Source organism: Tamandua tetradactyla, chromosome 18 (genome assembly GCF_023851605.1).
Source record: "Tamandua tetradactyla isolate mTamTet1 chromosome 18, mTamTet1.pri, whole genome shotgun sequence".
Classification (NCBI taxonomy): Eukaryota; Metazoa; Chordata; class Mammalia; order Pilosa; family Myrmecophagidae; genus Tamandua; species Tamandua tetradactyla.
This window is the reverse complement of record NC_135344.1, coordinates 76,388,999-76,408,072: the sequence shown is the minus strand read 5'-3', so window position 1 is coordinate 76,408,072 and position 19,074 is coordinate 76,388,999. Positions and strand designations below refer to the sequence as shown.

Below are 19,074 nucleotides of genomic sequence, written 5' to 3'. Positions count from 1 at the left end.
AGGGGAAAAAAAGATTTAGGCATTCCTGCTTTTGCTCCGACTTTACGAAAAAAAACATATGCATGGTTTCAGTGGCTTCAGATGAACAGGGTTAGGTTGGAATGGAGTAAACAGTGAATGGAAAGGTAGAAAGGGGAGACGGTGTATGTATACAACCCTCTTGAGAAGTTTTGCCAGGAAATGGAGCACAGAAGTCGGATTATGGCTGGAGGAGTGTGAGGGTTTGTGGAGAGTGGAACAGGCCGTTTCTCCTCTGCATAGGAGGGAAGGGCACAGTGAGTGCAGATGCCTATCAGACTCTATATTTGAAGATGGAAAAATAAGTGAATTTTCATCTAATGATTTTTATTTGGCAGTGAAGTATGAGGGAAAGTGCTCAGCTGAGACCTACAGCCGCAGGAGGGAATGTTGGAAGTCAGAAGAGAAGAGCCCTCTTGCAGAGTGGTGCGGCACTTACAGGGAGGTGGTGATGTGGGTCCCGCTGCTCATGCACCCTTAGTAAAGTAAAGCCATCATTGCTGTGACTTTGTGTGTGTGTGTGTTTTCGTGGTCTACAGCATCACTCTACAACCTTAGAGGAGGGGTAGGGAGTAAAGATGGCTAGATTCACTCAGTCATGTGAGACTCACAATTAATTTTAACTGAAGTGGGAATAACTTCAGTGAGCCCTCCTCAGCCTTAAAACAGATATACTGAACATAATTTTTCTTGATGACTAAGGTTTTCATTATATTAGCTGTTATGCTTTCATTGTTAAAGTTATAGTTTTAAGGTTCAGTTTAACAACTTTTTACTGAACACACATCAGAATGCTAGGTTCAGCTGACTTTGAGATGAAAGTCAAAATCCCTGCCTTAAGTAGCTTCCCTACCTGAGGAGGTGCTGTATAGGTGCATAAGTGCAGTATAGATTGGTAAGTGCTGTCAGAGTAACGTCCATCTCCTCCTGCGAAATACAGAAAAGGACGCCTCTCCCGAATAGTCTGGTGAATAGGGCTGGGGTATCAGGGAAGGTTGCCAGAAGGTGGCCAAAGAAGTAAGTGATCTGGAATGTAGAAGATCTATTGTTACACAAAACAACTTGGAAAATACTGATTAGCGTTCCAGATCAGAACATAAAAACCAATTAAAAAATATATTTTCAATGACAATAAAAAACAGTATGGTATGAAAACTAGAAGTTGAGTGTTTTTAAGCATTTTATCTTGTCAATTTTTCTGAGCAAATGCCTGATTGTTATTAAGGGCTGTAGTATATGGTGACAATCATTCTTTATATTCTAAACTCATCTTCAGGACTTCTGACTTTCCTTTCCTCAGTACGGTATAAATCACCATATAAACCACTAAATTATACATTTGAATGTTGTTAAAAGGGAAAAATTTTAAGTTGTATATATGCTACTAGAATAAAAATTTTTTTAAAAGCCATTGGTTTGTGCAACTCAAACAATGAACCCTAATGTGAGTTATGGACTATAGTTAATAGTACCATTATTATAATATTCTTTCATTGGTTGTAACTGAGGTACTATACTAATGCAAAGTGATAATAATAGGGGTTTATAAAGGAACTCTATTTTTTGCATAATTTATCTGTAAACCTACAACTTTGCTAATAATATATATATATGTATAAATTGAATATTGATTATGGTTATAAATGGAATTATCCTTACAAATTTATAAAGAAGTAGAACGATTTTATTTCCTCATTTATTTTGGGAGTAACTGAATAAACACTGGAAATGAGTAAGTTGGGGAAAGGAAAGGTAGGAGAGATAATACTTACTGAATACCTGTTAAGAGTCCAGTACTGTACTGGGTACTTCCCTGCACAGTGACTACATTTCATCCTAACAAAAACACATGAGAGTTAGGTATCATTGATATCTGTTTTCCAGATAAGAAAAATTGTGACTGAAATAAATAATTTGTTCTGGGTCAGATGTCTGGTGGTGCAAATCAGGATTTAATCCTGAATCTCTAAATGTGATCTTTCTTAGTAGAAAAGAAAAGCCATGTTGAAGGATAAAGAAACATTCTCCATATGGCCAAAACCTGGAGTAGTTGTCAGGATGGTATTACACAGTGATGTGTATCTAGTGTTCATAAATCAAGTTCATATTTTTTGGATAGTAATAGGTGGGATGTTAGGATTATTTTGTGCACTACATAGAAAGTTCCAGTTTGAAAACATTTGTCACTTATTAGCATTGTATGAAAGATATGTGTTTCAGTTATTAAAGCTCATAGAGTCCTGTTAATTGATATGAAATCAAAGCATTTTATACAGTTGCCCTCCTTTATATATGATGCAACACTGGAAAATTCTAAATGACTTTATTCTTTTGTGAAAATTTGTAGGAAGACTAGAGCTTTAGGCAGACCCTGGCATCATAAGAGAAAAGGCTAAGTCTTTATGTGATTCCCTAGAAGAAAGTGAAGGTGAAGGGTCCACTTACACATTTTCAGGCCAGCAAATGCTGTTTTGAATATGTTAAGAAAAAAAAAAAAAGGTTTAGCATGCGCAATGTAAAAGCACTGGGAGATTCTCGTCTGCCATGCTGGAGACCCAGGTTTGATTCCCCAGACCCTGCCCATGACAAAAAAAAAAAAAAAAAAAAAGAAAAAAAATGCTGGGAGAGGGAGCATCTGCTGAACAAGAGGCGGCTAGGGAATTTCCTGAATCCTTGGGAAAAAGAAATTTTACAGATCTCTGAGGTGCCACACCCCAAACCCCCAGATGTGGAAGGGATAACTGTAGTTAGTATGTGCAGTTTATTGCTGATATGTGATTGATCAGTATAGATCCAATTTTAGTTTTAAGATTACAGGAGAGTTTAATTTCTAAAACAAGCATGATATAACAATAGTTTGGGTCAACTGCTTTAATTTGCATATTTTTCTCATTTCTACTTTATTTTTGTATGCTATATGGCAGGGTCACATTTCATTATTTTTACATGGAAGTAACCCATTATTGCAGCACCATTTGTTGAATTCTTTTTCGTTTGTTTGTTTGTTGTTGTTGTTTTTTTGCTTATTTGTTTTTGGTGGGAAGTGAATGGACCGGGAATCAAACCTAGAATTCTACCACTGAACTACCCTTGCATCCTCCCATTTCCACTTTTTATAATAAACTATGACATAATCAATGCTTTGTGTTAGCCTCATATAAGGATATTGAATATTCAGATATTGAAATTTGTTATTGGAATTTTTAACGTACAACTAAAATTATAGTCATGTTTTGTAATCTAAAAATAAACTTAAGCTTTCTAAATCTTAGCAGACTTGTCCAAATTTAGCGACAATAATGTGAGTCCTATAAGCACTAACTTTTATTCAGGTTTGTAACTCACAGTTAAGTAAAATTTACATTCAGTGAGCCTTCACTTTAATTCCTTTCCATAGAATATCAATTGTTTTATTACTGCTAAAGAAGCATGCATAATAGAGAATGTTAAATGAAATGATTTTTATCATTTTTACTGGTTAAATTTTTCCTTTTATAAAAGTCTTTACATCTTGTGGCTTTAGCTGTATGAAATATATTTTTTGTGTGTGAGCTAGCATTTTTAATACTATATGTATTGTTTTACAACATTTCAATTAAGCATCAAATGAGAGACTGAACACTATTCTGAATAGCCTTTTAATTCCGATGTGTTGGAATAGCATTAGTAGACTTTTTTTGTTCTTTGTTTTACATTCTTATTATTTTGAATTGTTTGGAAGATACAAGAGAATGTTTGTTTTTCTGGGTTAGAACATACTGGTTATTTTTCTAGAAGGTATAAAAGGAATAAACCAAATTAGTAGCTTGGAACAGTCTCACAATAAGTACTTCAAAGAAGCAGCATGTGTGAGGGAGTTTAATCCTGCTTTTCAAAATTTTAATCTTATTGTCTCCAGGGTAGAAAATAAGGGAGGTAAGGAGAATTTACATACCAGTTTTAAGTAAGTTTTTAAAAAAAGGTATTTTGTAAGATCCTTTCTTTAAGAAGATACTTTAAAATTTTATAGAATTTAAGAAAAATAAAGGTAAAAACTATGTTGTTATATTACTTAACTATGTATTTTATGATACATCTTTTTTCTAGAAGTATACTTAAGAGAACCTAGTAGAATGGACCCCAATGTGCAGTATTATGGATATGAATAAATTTTCTTAAGGCTTAACTAATTGTTGATAATAGTTAACTGAGTGCTCAGTCTCAAATCACTAGGATGGCTGTGCAACCCCTAGGTAGGTAAACGATGGCACAAGAGTTCTGAAAGGATTTTTTTTTGATAATTATGAATGTTCTCAAAAGTATCATTTGGAAACATGGAAAATCAAGTTAGCATTTTATATGAAAGGAAGACGTTTATTTCAGCACACAGTACAAATCTAAGAAAACATGAAAAGAATTTGCTTATGTTATGTACTGGTTTTAGGAAATCACGAAAATTTCCATCTTTTTTTTTTTAATGCTTAGGCAAGACTTCTTTTAAAAAAATATTTTTATTGAGAAATTACACACATACTGTCCATCCATGGTGTAGAATCAGTGGCTCACAGTATCATTGCATATTTTGTATTCACCATCATTATCATTTTTAGAAATTTTCCTCACTCCTGAAAAAGAAATTAAAAGAAATAAAATCATACATTCCATACCCCCTACCCCTCTGTCTCAGTGGCCACCGGTATTTCAGTCTTTTTTTTTTACCCCTTATCCCTCCTCCTATTTCTTATTTATTTTTTGTTCTTATGTTTTTTTACTCATCTGTCCATACCATGGATAAAAGGAGCATCAGGCACAAGGTTTTCACAATCACATGGTCACATTGTAAAAGCTGTATAGTTATATAGTCATCTTCAAGAATCAAGGCTACTGGACCACAGTTCAGCAGTTTCAGGTACTTCTCTCTAGTCACTCCAATACACCATAAACTAGGGAGGGATTTCTATATGATGCATGAGAATAACCTCCAGGATAACCTCGACTCTGTATGAAATCTCTCAACCACTGAAACTTTACTTTGTCTCATTTCTCTCTTTCCCATTTTGGTCAAGGAAGATTTCTCAGTCCTGTGATGTTGGGCACTGACTAGCTTATCCCTGGGAGTTCTTTCCCATGTTGCCAGGGAAATTTATACTGCTGGGAGTCATGTCTCATATAGGACAGAGGGTAGTGAGTTCACCTGCCGAGTTGGCTTAGAGAGAGAGGCCACATCTGAGTAACAAAAGAGGTTCTGTGAGGGTGACTTTTAGGCATAATTATCAGTAGGCTTAGCTTCTTTGTAGGAATGAGTTTCATAGGGGCCAACCCCAAGATTGAAGGCTCAGCCTATTGAATGGGTTGTCTCCACTCCCTGCGAGAATATCAGGAATTCCCCAGATGGGGAAGTTTAGTTTTTCCTCCTTTCTCCCTAGTCCTCTAAGGGGATTTTGCAAATACTTTTTTATTCTCTGCCCATATTACTCTGGCATATATTGGGACATCACACTAACCTGTAAAAACCAAGATCATATACCCTATTCAAGATTCCATGTAATTATGGTGTTTGAATAAATGGACTGTACAAGTAAAATTAGATAACGCGCTACCCAAAATATAAAGTTCGCATGAAATAAACATCTTTCCTTTGATCTCACACAGTTGAAGTTTTAAATATGAACCATATCATCCTTTACCCTTTATTCTGATTTACCTTAGTCCTATCCAGATCAGTTTTATTCATATCTCTAGTTAAAGTCTGATCGCTTTTTCAGCTTTTTTAACAGTTGCTATCTGGGAAAATACTGACATTCATGGCTTCAGCGCTCTACCTTTGAGTCTCACATGTCCCATAAATACCCAAAGTTTCAGGAAACTACCAGGTTATACAAAAATAGTTCAGTATCTCAGAATTTAGAAATAACAGTTACAACTCCTATGTATATGTGAGTGCCATAAGAACTTATGATCTGTGATCCTTTACAATAAGTTGAGGTTTTTCAATACCTTCTCAAGGCTAATCTGTTGACATGTTTCTGAGATGTAGTAGATTAGAACTAGATTAAATAACTGTACAAAATATATTGTGCCTTACAATGAGTTCTATAAAAGTGTTCAGCCAGATCTATTAAACACTGTCCTTTAATGTTCCTAGGTTATTGAATCTTTGGGAATTATTATTTACAAAGCACTGGACTATGGCTTGAAGGAGAACGAAGAAAGAGAGTTAAGCCCTCCTCTGGAGCAGCTCATTGATCATATGGCCAATACCGTAGAAGCGGATGGTAGCAACGATGAGGGCTATGAGGCTGCAGATGAAGGCATGGATGATGAAGATGATGACAAAAGAAAAGTCTCAGCTATTCGGTCGTACAGAGATGTCATGAAGGTAAAGCAGCATTTATATACTATTGTTTTCTTTCAAGATTTGTTTTTAATCCATTTAAAGAAAACCGAATGCTGATTCTGAATTTGGCAGTAGACTATTGCCTTAAGTTTCCAGACTTTCAGCAATAAAAGAAAAGAGTAAGGAACTAAAATACTCCTGATTCTGCGACTTGTTCACAGCTTGAAAGTGATTTTTTTTATTTCACCAATCTGTTTTATTATATGATTCACATTAATAAGCACTCTATTATTTGCTTGATGAATGAGTTTTGTAGAAGTTGCATTTATCCAAGGCATGTGAAACATAGAACCAGGTTTGCTTAGTGTTACATTTTATATTTACAACAGCATTTCCTAAAGTCTCCACCACAGAACACCATTCTTACAGGATGCATATCTACATGTAGACAATTCTCTTTTTTTTATCAGCAAAGAGTACCCCATCTTTGCTATTTTGTAGTTCAGGAAGTTTATCACTGTATAACAAACGATTAATAGATTTTCCTTAATGTTTAAATATGTGGGATGAGGACAAGGTGGCTCATTCAAATAGCTTTGTTACAAGCCCTTACTCAGTTCTTTGTTGACTACTGGAAGAAGCCTTATTCCTCACCTGGTTAACCTTTCTTCACTGCTGCTGGAGGGTCCTCATATCAGTAGTAGCTGATCCAGTTTTCCAAACACCATTTGTTGAGAGATTATTCTTTCCCAATTGAATGATCTTTGCCACCTTATCAAAAATCAGTTGGCCATAGGGGGTAGAAGGGTAGTTCAGTGGTAGAATTCTTGCCTGCCGTGTAGGAGACCCAGGCTCAATTCCTGGTCCATATACTTCCCCCAAAACAAACAAGCAAAACAAACAAACAAAAGGAAACAAAATATCAACAAATGGTGCTGCAAAAACTGGCTACTCACATGGAAAAATAATGAAATGTGACCATGCCATACAGCATACAAAAAAAAAAAAAATTCAATTGGCCATAAATCTGAGAGTTAATTTCTGAGCTCTCAGTTCTATTTCATTGGTCCATGTGTCTGTTCTTGTGCCGTTACCATGCTGTTTTTATTACTGTGACTTTGTGATAAGTTTTAAGATTGGGAAGTGTGAGTTCTCCAACTTCGTTCTTCTATTTCAAGATGGCTTTGGCTATTGGGGGCCCATTATCCTTCCATATAAATTTGATGACTGGCTCTTCTATTTCTGTAAAGAAGGTTGTTAGAATTTTTATTAGGATTGCATTGAATCTATAAATTACTTTGGGTTAGTATTGACATCTTAACAATTTTTAGTCTTCTAATCTATAAACTCCAAATATCCTTCCATTTATTTAGATCTTTGTTAATTTCTTTTAACAATGTTTTGTCGTTTTCTTTGTACAAGTCCTTTATATCCTTGACCAAATTTATTCCTAGATATTTTATTCTTTTGGTGGATATTGTGAATGGAATTTTTTTCTTGAGTTCTTCCTCTGATTGTTCACTGCTTGTGTATAGAAACACTGCTGATTGTTGAGTTTTGATCTTGACCCCTGCCACTATGGTGACTTAATTTATTAGCTCTTGGAGCTTTGTTGTGGAGTTTTCAGGATTTTCTGTATAGAGAATCATATCATCTCCAAATCGAGAAAGTTTTACTTCTTCCTTTCCAATGTGATGCCTTTTATCCCTTTTTGTCATTGCTCTGGCTAGAACATCTGTTACCAAGTTGAATAATAGTGATGAAAGGGGGCACTCTTGTCTTGTTCCTGATCTTGGAGGGACCGGTTTCAGTATTTCACTATTATGTAGGATGTTAGCTGTGGACTTTTCATATGTGCCCTTCACTTATATTGAGGAAGTTTCCATCTATTCCTATTTTCTAAGTGTTTTTATCAAGGTAGAATGTAAAAGTTCATCAGATTCCCTTTACTGCATAAATTCAGATGTTCATGTGATTTTTTTTCCTTCATTCTGTTAATGTGGTGTATTACATTAATTGATTTTCTTATGGTGAACCAAACTTGCATACCAGGGACAAATCCTGCTTGATCATGTTGTGTAATTATTTTAACATGATGTTTGATTCAGTTCACTACTATTCTGTTATGAATTTTTGCATCTATATTCATAAAAGGTATGTGTATAGTTTTTCTGGTTTTGATATGAAGGTGATTTTGGCCTTGTAGAATGAGTTAGGAAACGTTTCCTTCTCTTCAGTTTATGGAAATTTGAGCAAAATTGGAGTTAAGTCTTCTTAGAATGTTGGTTGAGTTCCTCTGTGAAGCCATCTGCTCCTGGGCTTTACTTTCTGGGGAGATTTTTTATTACTAATTCAATCTCTTTACTAGTAATTGGTTTGTTGAGATCATCTGTTTCTTCTTGAGTCAGTGTAGGTATTTTGTATGTTTCTAAGAGTTTATCCATGTCATCTAGGTTTTTTAACTTATGGGCATACTGTTGTTCATAGTGTCCTCTTATACTCCTTTTTTACTTAAGCAGGGTTGATAAGGTCCCCCTTTTCATTTCTTATTTTCATAGTTTGTATCCTCTTTTTTTTTGTCAGTCTAGCTAAAGGTTTATCAATATTATTGATCTTTTCAAAGAACGAACTTTTGATTTTGTTGTTTCTATTTTTTTAACTTTTTTATTGTATAGTATAGCATATATACAAGGCAAAGAAATAAAAAAGCAGCAGTTTACAAAGCTCTCTTCAACAAGTGGTTACAGGACATCTCAGAGTTTGTCATGGGCTACCATACAATCCTTTCATATTTTTCCTTCTAGCTGCTCCAGAATATAGGAGGCTAGAGGGCTTAAGTACTTTTTTATCATCACAGTCGACTTTTTTTTTGTGAAAAATAATGTATATACAAAAAACCCATAAATTTCCAAGCAAAACACTACAATCAGTTGTAGAACACATTTCAGACCCTGACATGGGTGACAGTTTCACAATTTTAGGTTTTTACTTCAAGCTGCTCTAAAATACTGGAGACTAAAAGAGATACCAATTTAATGATTCAGCATTCATATTCATTTAAGTCCTATCTTCTGTGTATAATTCCATCATCACCTTTGATCTTTCCATACCTCTCTTTGGGGTTGTTTGGGCTATGGCAGTTCTAAATGTTTTATATTAGAAGGGTCTGTCACTAATATGGGGTAGGGAGATGGAACTTTCTGATGTTCTGGAGAGGCTGGGCTAGGTTTGAGGACTTATCTGGACCAGGGACCCATCTGGAGGTTGCTGGTTTCTGGAAAGTTATTGAAAGTGATTTTTTTTTAACAGTTTAATCATTAAGTCTTTCTCAGAAAAAAAGAAAAAAAATCACCACTTTTAGATTTTATGTACCTATATGTGTTGGTTTGAAATTGTTATGTACCCCAGAAAAGCAGTGTTCTTTTAATTCTAATCCAGTCTTGTGGGGGCAGACCTATTATTTGGGGTGGGACCTTTTGATTTGATTGCTTCCATGGAGATATGACCCCCACCCATTCAAGGTGAGTCTTAATTAGTTTACTGAAGTCCTTAAAGGAGCTCAGGGAGAGATAAATAGTCAGAGCCGATACAGAGAGCAGATGCCTAGACATGGGTGTTTGAAGATACAGAAGGAGGATGTCCCCGAGGAAGCCAGAAGGACCCACAGGAGCTGAGAGAGCCATTTTAAAACCAACCCAGGAGGGCCAGCGAACGTCACCATATACCTTCCCATATGACAGAGAAACCTGGATGCTTCCTTTTCTTCAAGAAGATATCCTCTTGTTGGTGCTTTAATTAAGACATTTTCATGGCCTTGTAATTGTAGCTTGTACCTTAATAAATCTCCTTTATAAAGCCAATCCATTTCTGGTATATTGCATTCTGGCAGCTTTAGCAAACTGAAACACTATTATTATTATATATTGTGAACTTACTTGACTGCGTTATACACAGCTGATTGTTCTTTGTTTTCTTGACCCACTTAGTGGTATTTATTTGTAATGAAGCAAATTCGTTAGCTTGAACTGATTTTTCTCTTTAGTTAAATCTCCCTGTTTATTTGAAGCCTATCCTATACTTTATACAATGCTAAATGCTCAGGTTAAAATTAACACAAATTTGAAAACTTAGCCATAAGAGAGAGCATTCTGTTTATAGTTGATTTATATGATATTTACTATATTTTAAAAATTTTTTTATTAATTTAAAAAATATTACAAGAAATAAAGGCAAACATTCTTAACATTTCCTCATTCCATTGTACATATATAATCAGTAATTCACAATATCATCACATAGTTGCATATTCATCATCATGATAATTTCTTAGAACATTTGCATCAATTCAGAAAAAGAAATAAAGACAACAGTAAAATAAAACAAAAACAGAAAAAGAAAAAAAATTTTTGCATACCGTACCCCTTACCCCTCCCTTTCATTGATCACTAGCATTTCAAACTAAATTTATTTTAACATTTGTTCCCCCTATTATTTATTTTTATTCCATATGTTCTGCTTGTCTGTTGACAAGGTGTAAAAGGAGCATCAGACACAAGGTTTTCACAATCACAGTCACACTGTGAAAGCTATATCATTATATAATCATCATCAAGAGACATGGCTACTGGAACACAGCTCTGCATTTTCAGGCAGTTCCCTCCAGCCTCTCCATTACATCTTGGATAACAAGGTGATATCTACTTAATGCATAAGAATAACCTCCAGGATAACCTTTTGACTTTGTTTGGAATCTCACAGCTATTGACTCTTTGTTTCATTTCACTCTTCCCCGTTTTGGTCGAGAAGTTTTTCTCAATCCCTTGATGCTGGGTCTCAGCTCATTCTAGAGTTTTTCTCAATCCCTTGAAGCTGAGTCTCAGCTCATTCTAGGATTTCTGTCCCACGTTGACAGGAAGGTCCACACCCCTGGGAGTCATGTCCAGTGTAGACAGGGGGAGATTGGTGAGTTTGCTTGTTGTATTGGCTGGACACAGAGGCCACATCTGAGCAACAAAAGAGGTTCTCTTGGGGGTGACTCCTAGGCCTAATTTTAAGTAGGCTTGACCTATCCTTTGTGTGTTAAGTTTCATGTGAACAAAGCCCAAGACTGGGGGCTCAGCATATAACTTTGGTTGTCCATACTGCTTGTGAGAATATCAATAATTCAACTTGGGGAGGTTGAATTTTCCCCCGTTCTCACCATTCCCCGAAGGGGACTTTGCAAATACTTTTTTATTCACTGATCGAATCACTCTGGGATTCACCGGGGCATCACTCTGGACAAACCAATAAAATCTAATGTCCTACCCAAGGTTCCATGTACTTATGTTGTTCAACCAACTATCTACATGAATTATATTAGGAGATGCACTAGTCAAAATATAAATTTTGTACCAAATAAACATTTTTTGATTTAGTCTCACACATAAGTTGAATTTTTTTTTTTACATGGGCAGACACTGGGAATCGAACCCGGGTCCTCTGGCATGGCAGGCAAGCATTCTTGTCTGCTGAGTCACCGTGGCCCACCCAAGTTGAAATTTTAAAATATAAATTACCATCTATTTTCAGCATCCTGCAGTAATCACATTCCTTTGTTCTTCCTCATGCAAAAACATTTTTTAATTTGTACATTTAGTCATTATCACTATACACTCTAGGCATTCCTAGATTATACCATCTCAATCTTTATCGTCTGTCTTTGTGATTTCATTTATACCCCCAGCCCTCCTCCCTCTATCATTCTCACATTCAGCTTCATTCAGTGTTTTAACATAATTGTATTACAGTTAAGTAGTATTGTGCTGTCCATTTCTGAGTTTTTATATTCAGTCCTGTTGCACAATCTGTATCCCTTCAGCTCCAGTTACCCAATATCTTACCCTATTTCTATGTCCTGATGGTCTCTGTTACCAAAAAAATAGTCCAGGTTTATTCACTAATGTCAGTTCATATCAGTGAGAGCATACAGTATTTGCCCTTTGTTTTTGGCTAATCTCACTCAGCATAATGTCCTTAAGGTCCATCCCATGTTGTTACATACTTCATAACTTTATTCTGTCTTACAGCTGCATAATATTCCATCTTATGTATATGCCACAGTTTGTTTAGTCACCTCTCTGTTGATGGACATTTTGGCTGTTTCCATCTCTTGGTAATTGTAAATAATGCTGCTATAATCATTGGTGTGCAAATATCCGTTTGTGTTATTGCTCTCATGTCCTTTGAGTAGAGACAGCTTATAGATGGGTCTTGTTTTTTAATCCATTCTGCCAGTATATGTCTTTTAATTGGGGAATTTAATCCATTTACATTTAGTGTTATTACTGCACAGGTAGTACTTTCTTCTATTATTTTGCCTTCCGGATTTTATATGTCATATCTAATTTTCCTTCTTTTTACCTTTACTCGTAGTCTTCCTTTCTACACTCTTCTCCACATCTCTCTCTTCTGTCTTTTCATATCTGTCTCTAGTGCTCCCTTTAGTATTTCTTGCAGAGCTGGTCTCTTGGTCATAAATTCTCTCAGTGATTTTTTTTCTGAAAATGTTTTAATTTCTCCCTCATTTTTGAAGGACAATTTTGCTGGATATAGAATTCTTGGTTGGCAGTTTTTCTCTTTTAATAATTTAACTATGTCATCCCACTGTCTTCTCACCTCCATGGTTTTTGCTGAGAGATCTATGCATAGTCTTATTGGGCTTCCCTTGTATGTGATGGTTTGCTTTTCTCTTGCTGTTTTCAAGATTTTCTCTTTCTCTTTGACCCCCGACATTCTGATTAGTAAATGTCTTGGAGTATGTCTATTTGGGTCTGTTCTCTTTAGGGTATGCTGTACTTCTTGTATCTGTAATTTTAAGTCTTTCATAGCAGTTGGGAAATTTTCAGTGATAATTTCCTCCATTAGTTTTTCTTCTCCTTTTCCCTTCTCTTCTGTTTCTGGGACACCCACAACACGTATATTCATGCACTTCATATTGTCTTTCAGTTCTCTGAGTCCCTGCTCATATTTTTCCATTCTTTTCCCTATATTTTCTTTTTCTTGCCAGATTTCAGATGTTCCATCTTCCAGTTCAGAAATCCTATGTTCTGTCTCTCAAAATCTACCATTTTAGGTTTCCATTGTTTATTTCATCTCTTCTGCCGTGCCTTTCATTCCCATGAGTTCTGTGATTTGTTTTTTCAGACTTTCGATTTCTTCTTTTTGTTCATTCCTTTCCTTCTTTATATCCTCCCTCAATTCATTGATTTGGTTTTTGATGAGGTTTTCCATGTCTGTTCGTATATTCTGAATTAAATGTTTCAGCTTCTGTATCTCATTTAAATTGTTGGTTTGTTCCTTTGACTGGGCCGTATCTTCAGTTTTCCTAGTGTGATTTATTTTTTGCTGGTGTCTAGGCATTTAATTAATTAGTTTATTCTGGAGATTGCTTTCACTTCTTTTATCTAGGGTTTTCTTGCTGGATGAATTTGTTGTCTGTCTGTTCTTTGGCATTCCGTTCAGCTTTATCTGGACCTTTAGCTTAAGTTTTGTTTAACAGAGGAAAAATTTTCAATTCTTGTTTTCTTGTTTCTTGCCCTGCTTGTATGGTGCCTTCCCCCCACACTCATAGGAGGGTCTACTTAGATATTATAGACCCCAGCTGGATTTTCCCAAACCAAACTTGCCTCCTATCAGGAGGAAAGAGTCATTTGCGTCGGTTTTTCCTGAGGGTGAGACCCAGCAGGTTGACAGACTTTCCTGTGAAGTCTCTGGGCTCTGTTTCTCTTATCCTGCCCTGTGTTTGGCACTTGTCTGCCTGCAGGTCCCACCAGCATAAGATGATGCGGTACCTTTAACTTTGGCACACTCTCCCTGCTGGGGGCGTGGTGGAGACAGAGGAGAGGTTGTAGGCTGGTTTTAATGGCTTCAAATTACCAAGCCCTGGTGTCTGAATTCCTTGAGAGAGGGATTCCACCTAAGTTGGGTTTCACCCCTCCCCTGTGGAAGGCACAGGCTCCAGACAGGCCCTGAAACGAGCTTGTTTCTGCCTATGTCTGGGGGAGTTGCAGCTTGAGGAGCCCTGCCACTGTATCCAAAGGCAGTCAAGCCTTTGTAGAAACACAGCCACAAAAACCTCTGTTTCCTTCTTTTTTTTTTCCTTTTTCCATCAGCCAGGTACCGGGGCAAAAATGAGTGACCTCTGCTTTGACCAGGTTCCCCTGAGCTGAGGGCCTATTTTTAGTAGTCAGAATTTGTTAATTAATTCCACAGTTTGCATTTGGTTGGGCTCAGCCCCTGCTTCTGTTAAAGTCCCTTTCGTTTCCCCTCTGGGCAGCAGCCTCTGGGGGAGGGGGCCGGCCGCTGCAGCTGTGGGAACTCCCAGTTCTGGGGGGGCTTGCAGCTTGTCCATCTGGTCCAGACTGGGGTACACTGTGTGTTCGGTCACTGACCTGGCCCCAGGAACTGTTCTGTACTATTACTGCTTATTTAGTAGTTGTTCTGGAGGATGGACTAAAGTGCGCACATTGTTAAGCCACCATCTTGGCCTGAATATTTACTATATTTTCAAAGTAGTGTTGACTGTATGTCACTCATCTTCCAACTCCTGAAAAACAGTATTTTTTCAGATTTTCAATGAATTTCCCAGAAGCTGGTTGACTAAAGTAGAGATGGAAATTCTTCCTTCTAAGTGCAGAAATCATCACTTCTCTTTTTAAGGCCTTCATTTGAATGGATGATATTTCTCTCATTGTTGAAGACAGTTATCCTTAGTTGATTATGAATGTAATCAGCCATAGATGCAATCAAGTTAATGATGATTTAAGTCCACAGTTGGGGTTTTTAGATGAAAAAGTTATGGTTTCTGCCCTCAGAGAGCAAATCACCTAAAAGGAGAGGGAAGTTAAGTGAATCCCAGTGAAATAAATGTTATGGATCAAGTGTGTAGGGCCATACTAGCCCATTTACTATCTTTGTACAAATTAGCAAAAGACTTGGCTTAGTCAAAATACCTGACTTTGCTTAGTCGAGATACCTCACTCCACTTGTAAAATAATTGCCATAATAAGTATACAAATTTGCAATGTCTTTGATGTAAAGGATGGTTCTTCTAGATGTGATGCCCTTATGAACAGTCTGTATATGACGTGTATACCTGGGGTGGATGCTGTAAGTGCACTGAGAAGGACACTGAACTCAACCTAGTGGGTTCTGGTTCTCTTACATAATTCAGTCTCCCTGATAATCAGGAGAATGCAAATAAAAAAGTAGTACCGTTTTGCAACCGTTTTTTGATGACTCATTGAATCCCTGTAGTTATGAGTGGTTTGTTGAGATCTTCTGTTTCTTCCTGAGTCAGTGTACCTTGTTTGTGCATCTCCAGGAACTTGTCCTTTTCATTTGAGCTGTCTACTTTGTTAGTGTATAATTGTTCACAGTATCCTCTTATGATTTCTTTTATTTCATCAGGGTCTGTGGTAACACACCCCTTCTCATTTCTGATTTTGTTTATTTGTATCCTCTCTCTTTTCTTCTTTGTCGGTCTTGCTAGTGGCCCTTCAAATTTATTGATTTTCTCAAATAATTAAATTTTAGTTGTATTGATTCTTTTTATTATTCTTTTGTTCTCCCATTCATTAATCTCTGCTTTAGTGTTTCTTATATCTCTTTTCCTATTTGCTTTGGGGTTAGTCTGCTGCTCTTTCTCGAGTTCTTCCAGGTTTGCTGTTAAGTCCTTGATTTTTGCTCTTTTTTGTCAATGAGTCATCACAAATCTTCCTGCAAAGAAAAGCCCAGGGCCAGATGGCTTCACGGGGGAATTTTTTCAAACATTCTAGAAAGAATTAACACCAATCCTCCTTAAAGTTTTCCAGAAAATTGAGGAAAAAGGAACTCTACCTAACTCATTTTATGAAGCTAATATCATTTTAATACCAAGACTGGGTGAAGATGCTGTAAGAAAGGAAAACTACAGGCCAATCTCCCTAATGAACATAGATGCAGAAATTCTTAATAAAATTTTAGCGCATCAAATCCAACAGCACATCAAAAGAATTATACAATATGACCAAGTGGAGTTTATACCAGAAATACAAAGATGGTTCAACACAAGAAAATCAATTAACGTAATACAGAACATTAGCAAATCAAAAGGGAAAAATCACATGATCATCTCAATTGATGGTGAAAAAACATTTGACAAAATTCAGCATCCTTTTCTGATAAAATCACTCCAAAACAAGGAATTAAAGGTAACTACCTCAATATGATAAAGGGAGTATATGAAAAACCGATAGCCAGCATTGCATTCATTGGAGAGAGACTGAAATCCTTCCCCCTAAGATCAGGTACAAGTCAAGGATGCCCACTGTTACCACTGTTATTCACCTTTGTGCTAGAATTTCTAGCTAGAGCAATCAGGCAGGACAGAGAAATAAAAGGCATCTAAATTGGAAAGGAAGAAGTAAAACTCTCATTATTTGCAGATGATATGATACTATCCTTGGAAGATCCTGACAAATCTATAGCAAAGTTGCTTGAGCTAATAAACAAATTCAGCAAGGTGCCGTGATGTAAAATTAATGCACAAAAATCACATTAATTTTTGTGAAGAAATGCTTCCTTATACAAGCAATGACCTAGCTGAGGAGTCAATTAAGGAAAAAATTCCATTCAAAATAATAACTCAAAGGATCACATACTTAGGAATGAACTTAACTATGGATGTAAAGGACTTGTACACAGAAAACTACATAACATTGCTGAAAGAAATCAAAGGTGATCTAAGTAGGTGGAAGGACGTTCCCTGCTCATGGATAAGAAGACTAAATATAGTTAACATATCACTTTTCCCCAATCTGATCTACAGATTCAACACAGTACCAATCAAAATTCCAACAAATGACTTTGAAGATTTGGAAAAGCTAACTACCAAATTCATCTGGATAGGAAAGAGACCCCAAATAGCTAAAAACATCCTAAAAAAGAAGAGTGAACTTGGAGAATTAGTACTCCATGACTTAAAAACCTATTATAAAGCCACAGTGGTCAAAACAGCATGGTGCTGGCACAAAGACAGAAGCACTCACCAGTGGAATTGAATCGAGAGTGCAGAAATAGACCACCCAATCTGTGGTCAAATGGCTTTTGACAAGGCCCTCAAATCCTTTGAACTGGGACAAAATAGTCTTTTCAATAACTGGACATGGAAGAATTGTTTATCAGTAGCCAAGAGAATGAAAGAGAACCCCTATATTACACCCTACACAAAAATGAGCTGAAAGTGTATCAAACACCTAAACATAAAAACTAGCACCATAAACCTTTCTAGAAGGAAATGTAGGAAAACATCTTCAAGACCTAGTAATAGGAGGTAGCTTCCTAAACTTTATGCCCAAAGCACAACCAACAAAAGAACAAATAGATAAATGGGAACTCTTTAAAATCAAATGCTTCTGCACTGGAAGAGACTTTGTCAAAAGGTAAAGAGGTAGACTTCCGGAGAAGATGGCAGCTTAGTAAGACGCACGGATCTTAGTTTCTTCTCCAGGACAGCTACTAGGGGAGTAGAAACGACACAGAACAGCTCCCAAAGCCACAACAGAGATAAAAAAGACAGTGTACCCCATCCTGGAATGGCTGGCTGGCTGAGAGAAGCCGCTCGGGTGAGATCGCCGAGGCGCGCGGGCTTCACTGGGCGGGGCGGCAAGCGGCCGGAGTCACTCCCTTCCCCCTTCCCGGGCCGACTGTGAGAATTGGAGAGGCGGTCCCCTGAAACCGCGGCGGCTGGTGCCCACACCACGCGCAGCCCCCCGGACCAACTGAGAGAATTGGATCAGAAATCCCCAGGCCGCGGAGAACAGTGACGGGTGGGGGAGGCCCCTCCCAAACCCGTGACTCCCCGGGAACGTGCACTCTCCCGCCCGCTGGCGCCCTCCCGCCACACTTGGTGCCCCAGGCTGACTGGGAAATTCGGACGGGCGCTTTCCCTGGCTGCGGCGGCCAGCAACCCTCCCCGCGTTTGGACCCCGGGCCGGCTCAAGCCGCTTCGGCTAGCGAACCTCCCGGACAGCGAGAGTTTTCCAAAGTTAAAGGTCCCACAGCACCTTTTACTGGTGGGACCCGCAGACAAACGTGTGCCACGAGCGCCACCTACTGGGCAGGATAAGAAAAACAGAACCCAGAGATTTCACAGAAATATCTTCCAAACTTTTGGATCCAATACCCAGGGAAATCTGTCTAAATGCGCAGACGCCAACAAGATAATGGATCACGCTCAAATAATTGAAAATATGGCCCAGTCAAAGGAACAAACCAATAGTTCAAATGAGATACAGGAGCTGAGACAACTAATGCTGAATATACGAACAGAAATGGAAAACCTCTTCAAAAACGAAATCGATAAATTGAGGGAGGACATGAAGAAGACATGGGCTGAACATAAAGAAGAAATAGAAAAACTGAAAAAACAAATCACAGAACTTATGGAAGTGAAGGACAAAGTAGAAAAGATAGAAAAAACAATGGATACCTACAATGATAGATTCAAAGAGACAGAAGATAGAATTAGTGATTTGGAGGATGGAACATCTGAATTCCAAAAACAAACAGAAACTATCGGGAAAAGAATGGAAAAATTTGAACAGGGTATCAGGGAACTCAAGGACAGTATGAAGCGCACAAATATACATGTTGTGGGTGTCCCAGAAGGAGAAGAGAAGGGAAAAGGAGGAGAAAAACTAATGGAAGAAATTTTCACT

General features: G+C 37.3%; 1 protein-coding gene across 17 annotated transcripts in view; it reads left to right on the top strand.

The window, feature by feature from the left end:
- Window positions 1–19,074, top strand: part of SPIRE1 (spire type actin nucleation factor 1) — a 362,107-nt gene that overhangs the window by 117,587 nt on the left and 225,446 nt on the right. For all 17 annotated transcript variants that reach the window (XM_077136029.1, XM_077136030.1, XM_077136026.1 and 14 more), the window contains one exon: window positions 6,143–6,376. In XM_077136029.1, coding sequence (XP_076992144.1) covers window positions 6,143–6,376 — 234 coding nt within the window. The remainder of the gene's footprint in view (window positions 1–6,142; window positions 6,377–19,074) is intronic.